We start from the raw sequence: 5716 nt of genomic DNA, 5'->3' as shown, positions 1-5716 counted from the left end.
AAAAAAAAAAAAAAAAACCGGCTACGGGCAGAGTGAAAGCCAGCGGCGACTGCGGGCGTCACTCCCCATCTCCCTCTCCCTAGGAGGGAGGACTCGCGGGCAGCTGAGCCGCACCTGTGCCCCAAGGGACGACCTTAGCTCCGGAGTCAAACAGAGGCGATGCCGGGCTGGAAAGGAGGCCCCAGCAAAGTGTGCCATCTGGCGATGCTGCGCCTCCTACTCGCCCCGCAGCCGGGCCAGGGGCGCCCACCGCGCGTTTGGCGCCGCGCCCCCACCTGAGGACGCCCGCCCGCAGCCTCACCTCTCACCGCAGCCTCTTCTTCCGCCGCCATCGCGGGAGCCACCAGGCCGGCTCCGCAGTCCCAGGTCTGGCAGCATGGAAAGGCGCGAGCCCGCCCGGCGCCGGCCCAGGTGGCGACCCCAGAGTGGGAGCGCGAGCACCCGTGGGGCTCCGGCCGGTGCCACCGCGGTCGCCACTGCGGCCGCCAACCCGTGGCCCGCCGGCCCGGGCTACAGAGCATGCGGACTGGGGCTCGCCCGCTGGTCTGGGCGCCGCGGGGCTGGGGCTGGAGAGAGACCCGACGTGGGCGGAGTCACAGTGGGCACCGCCCCGCCCACCCAGCGGCTAGAGGCAAAGTGCGGAAAGGCGGGCGAGGCGGCACCTTGAACCTTTCTGGCACCGGCCTATTTAAAACAGGTTTCCATGATCACTTTAAGATTCGATGTCTGAGTGTTCCGAAGGTTGGAGTTGTTTCCCTTGGCGAAAAAGGTAAAAGATGAATGGAGATGATAGAATGAGGGTGGGGGAAGATATTGGAGCGGGGGACGCGGTAAGGGGGTGAGGGAGCTGCCCCCTTTTCTTTTAAGGGGGTGAGCAGCTCCCTCACCCCCTTTTCTTTTCTGCTATCGGAAGAAGAGTTTAGCTGCAGAGACCGAGGATGTGATAACAGAGAGGGGTCACGGAGGAAATCCTTTGAGATCCTGCAACGGTTTGGTAAATCCAGAAGCAGGATCCTTTGGGGATCCCCTAACAGACAGCCCTCCATCCTGTGCGGAATACGTTCGTTCGCTCCTTGCCCACTGGTCCCTAGACCGATTTCTTGGTTACAGTTTGTCTAGGAAAAGGAAGAACAACACTAAACCTTTGCTTCAACCAGCCTAAATCTATTAATTATCCTGCCAGGACTCTTGATTATAGCGTCTTAACTGGCTGCTTACGTGTCCCAAGGGCTTCTTAGGGCCGACCCTGGGCAAGGGGATTGGAAGCGTGCTCCCAGGCAGAAATAGGCATGACGGGACTCATGCAGTCTTAAGTGGGGAAGGAGGTGCTAATAAGAACTGTGCTGCCCTCAGTAAAGCACGCCAACATATCCTAATCAAAACCATTCTTGAAACATCTCCATTCTAGCTTTGACTTGCAACACTACCCAAAAATCTACCAACTCCAACTTCTGCTGGCAGCTCAGGAAAAAAAAATTTTTTTTCAGAGCGCCTGGCAGATAGTCTTAAAATCTGGCACAGTATTCCCTGCAGTTATTCAAACCCTGGCTTTCCAGACTAGTGTATACTGTTTTGAGATGGTTTTTCCAAAGTGGGGAGAGGTGAGGGGCTACTCTTAGACCTGTTAAATGTCTAAATCCTCCTTTAATGTTGAGACAGAATTGCTAGGACTCCAGTTAAAATGTACAGTACAGACTATATACAGTGTGTTGCTTACAAAGCATTCTCCCATTATCATTTCATGCGAGCCTCACAAGCACTGTTTGTGAGGTGGTTGAACACCTATCATTCTTGCATTATCAGCAGCAAACACGGAGGGTTCCGAGATGGTGAGTATATTGGTCAGGATCACTCAGTAGATGGTAGAAGCCAGAGAGTAAAAGTCAGATCTCCATTTTAGAAGTTCATACGGTGGTGCCCAATAAGCTTGCCCCTGAATCACTGCAGTGCTCATTTCATAGAAATGCTGATTCACTTCCACCAAAAGCTGGAAAGCCGGAGAGAAGGAATCCAGAACACCAAGGGATTCAAAGGAGCAAGTCACTCTCATAGTGTTCCCTTTATTGTTGAAGTTGAAAGCCTGCTTGCTACTTTGTCTTTATGCTCTGGAGCTTTACTAAGACATGATTAAAAAAAATTAAAAAGTATTTCTATTAAACCTATAGGATAAAACAGAGATAAAGAGCCACTCAATGTCTGGACAGATGGATCTCTCATTTCCAACCAGTAGTTTTTCTCATATTTTTTCCTTGGGCAAAATGTGACAGCAGTGATTTGAAACATAAGGAGAATGCATGTATAGTTCCTTCTGGTCAATGTGGTTTCCTTGCCAAGAGCCCAGGACAGCTTTGCTCCTCAAGCAGCATCACCAATCTTAGAGTGAACTTAGTTCATTCATTCATTTTGCTTCACTGTCAGGTACTCATGCAACAACAGTACTAGAATTAGGAACCACTGCCTCTGCCTCACAAACTGTAACTTCCTACACTTGTCAACCTCCTGCTGGGATTGCAACAATATATATGGGGGTTCCTTTAAGACTACTTAGATATTTTAGTTGCTCCAGGACAAAAAAAAATACACCTACTTCATAGTGTAAATTGAAGGAAGATACAATGTATTCCTAATGATGCATAAAACTAAAAATAACAACTACCTATTAATGAGCTCCTAAGTGATTGAGGAAAGTAACTAAATTATTAATACTTAAACTACCCTTTCTTCCCTGCTCCCCCGACATCCACCCCCAGCATTCTATGGAGAGTGAATACTGGGGCGAATTCTTGGACTTGCTGAGTGAGTAGGTTGATGAGTGGGAGTGCAGCTGGGAGAAACAGCGAGGCCAAATGTGTTTAGAGGAATCTGCTTGAACTTGGCCTCTGAAGGGAAGCAGAGAAGGTAATTGTAGGAGAGTATAGTCATGAGAGAAGTAAGGTTTGTGGTGGCAGCTGCCTTAGGGAGTGGAAATTTAAGATCTTTTAAAAGAGTATTTAGGGAGTTTCACTGTGTAATACAAACCCACTTATTTTTCTGGAAAATAACTTTAGCAAAAGCTACATTCCTTTTCAATGCTTTTAGAATCGATTTTTTTATTAAAAGTGAAAACATTTTGAGATTGGCCTTAGATGGAATGTAGGGCCACCCACAAAATACAGTAATTAATTTGTTCACAAATATTTATGGAGCACTTTCAATGTGCCACGCATTGCTGTAAGCACCCGACTTTTGTACTTCACCTACTGTGCATCTTTTATTTCATATAGATATTCCCACAATCCATGAGGAAGTATTTATTTTGTAAAAGTCCAACCAGTGTACTTTTTCCCTTAGCTCAGTGGTTCCCAAAGTGTCATGTGCATGAGAATGTGCAGACCTTTAGACCCACCCCCAGAGATTCTGATTTAGTAGGTCTGGAGGGAGACACACTAAATCCTTATATGTCAAGTAAGCACCCTAGTAGATTTCTCTGAGTACTCTACTTTAGGAAATATTGCTTCAATGAGTCAAAAATGAATTTTCCTAAGCCTAGGTTGTTGCAGGCGTTAAGTTGTGTGTATACGTGTATTTTTAGTACCCAGAAGACAGAGTAGCAGTAAACTTAAAATTCTGAGAAAAACACAGGGAGAAACAAAACTTAGGACAAGAATTGGAAAATAGTTGTACAGACATCTCTATATATGGAGTTATTATTTTTCCCTTAAAGATTATGTGTTTGTATGTATGTGTCAAAAGCTGAGCTGATTTTTACTCTCACAGGTTTTGGACACTCTTAAAGCACATATGGTATCCCAGGTCCTCTGTATATAACAGTACAGGAAGGTTCTTTGGTGTTTTGCTCATAATTTTCTTACCCAAGATGACAAGAAAGGCAATGGACAGTATCCCTCTCCTGTTATGGGTTTCTCCCTTTGGAAGAGACTTAAAAGGCATCCTTCATTTAAGGGTTTGATAAGGAATGCTTTAATGTGAACAGTAAAGGAATTCAGAGATAACTGTGGTAGTTAGCACAAACTTACCTGAGAAATGTTTGACTTCTATTAGTTAAAGCCCATTGTGTCCAGTTAGACAAAGTAGTTGAGTCAATAGTAATTAGGCCACACCACCTGTCTGGATCTTGGTCTGTGTGTATGTTGGGAGGGTGGGGGTGGGGAATGGGGGTGGAGTTGACATGCGTCTCTATTACCAATGTAAGAGCTTTGGAAGGGAGATGGACCAACGAAGAGGTGAATGGGAGCTGGGAGGGATGGCAAAAGCACTATGAAGACCAAGTCCTGGTCACTGAGCCATATTTCCATTCTGTTTATATGATGTCCAGAGACCCGCTCCTGATTTTCCAAAAGACCAGAAACCCAGGCCCCCAGTAGCTGAGCCATAGTCTATCTAGCACAGTGGAACTCAGTACGCCAGTTTTAGGTGGGTTGGGGAAAGATATTAGTGGACCAGCCTTCAGTATATACAGAGGCAAAGGCAGACCCAGCAATAAAGTCCAGGTGCAGTGGCCTCAGGTTAGAACCATTGCTGTAAAACTGTGTAGCACCTTTTTGATGATCTTGGAGCTTGTTAAAAGAACTCCTTTTAGATCTGTTATCAGGTGGCCGTGTACTTTGGATGAGCCTCACCCTTGCATCATAGAGGTGAATCCCGATTAGTTTCAAGTCAGTCACCAGGACAGGTAGTGAATGGATTACATAATCATGGCCAATAAAATCTGTGAGTTACTGTGCTTAGAATTCTTCCGGACAAGATTTTCCTTGCTCTTAAAAAAGGGGATACACAAGAAGTTTTCAAGGACATACATATTGTGTGAGGATTGCTTGGAGTCCCTGTAGCCATCTAGCCTATAAGAAAACAAGACCAAGGACAAAGCCAACTGAGGATGACAAAGTAGAAAAAATGGAAAGAACCTGCATCCTTGAGGTTTTTGAGATGATAAATTGATTCTGGAAGCTCCCTGTGTCTTGGCATTATGAGACACATTCATTTTCCTTAATGTTGAAACTATAATTACTTGTGTCTTCTGAAACTTGCAGTCAAAAAGTACCCAAAGAGACAAGTGTCACTAGCTCTCCATGTATTTTTCTGAGGTCTAGAAGCATATGAGGGAATTTGTCAATAAAGCATGCTGTGTGATTTGGGGGAGCTGAAGGAGCACTGAATTTGGGTTCAAGAGCAATTTATTACCTGTGTTTGGGTCAGTCACACTCAGCCTCATGTTCATCATCTGTAAAATGATGGTAATTATGTTTATTTCACAGAGTAGTAGCAAAAAACCAAAATGAATAAGTGAAAGCATTTTGTATACAAATATAAGTTCTTTTTATCACAAGATGCTTTCGAAAGATGAATTTAGAGTCTCCCAAGTTTGCTCAAGTCCAAATTTTGACATTTCACTGTTTTGTCTTCTCTATGGCATTACTGAAATGATGTAAGTCAGGGAACAATCAGAACACAAGGAGGAGTAGCAGGATTCTGACTGGCTCCTTCCAAACCTAGCAGAAAGAGTATCATAAGGCCTAGTGCGGTAGCTGTATATAAACCTGTACAACTATCTTGATTGTTTAAGCAGAACACAATTGAAACTTTAAATATTTATTTTGTTCTTGATGTGATCATTAAGTGCAAAAGTTGGATACATTTACAAAATAGTCCTTCTTGAGTTTTATGTAACACCTATCTCAAAATTCAAAAAAGAAGCCAAAAAACCTCACCAACAGAA

General features: G+C 44.6%; 1 protein-coding gene across 3 annotated transcripts in view; it reads right to left on the bottom strand.

The window, feature by feature from the left end:
• Window positions 1–568, bottom strand: part of ARNTL2 (aryl hydrocarbon receptor nuclear translocator like 2) — a 63876-nt gene extending 63308 nt beyond the window's left edge. For 2 of the 3 annotated variants that reach the window (XM_006912706.3, XM_006912705.3), the window contains exon 1: window positions 302–567. In XM_006912706.3, coding sequence (XP_006912768.1) covers window positions 302–521 — 220 coding nt within the window. In that variant the 5' untranslated portion in view covers window positions 522–567. Of the gene's footprint in view, window positions 1–301 lie in introns of all 3 variants that reach the window. The other variant, XM_015590083.2, reaches the window with a different exon arrangement.
• Between the last annotated feature and the right edge of the window lie 5148 nt (window positions 569–5716).

Source organism: Pteropus alecto, unplaced genomic scaffold, assembly GCF_000325575.1.
Source record: "Pteropus alecto unplaced genomic scaffold, ASM32557v1 scaffold103, whole genome shotgun sequence".
Lineage (NCBI taxonomy): Eukaryota > Metazoa > Chordata > Mammalia > Chiroptera > Pteropodidae > Pteropus > Pteropus alecto.
This window is presented reverse-complemented; position numbering and strand designations above follow the sequence as displayed.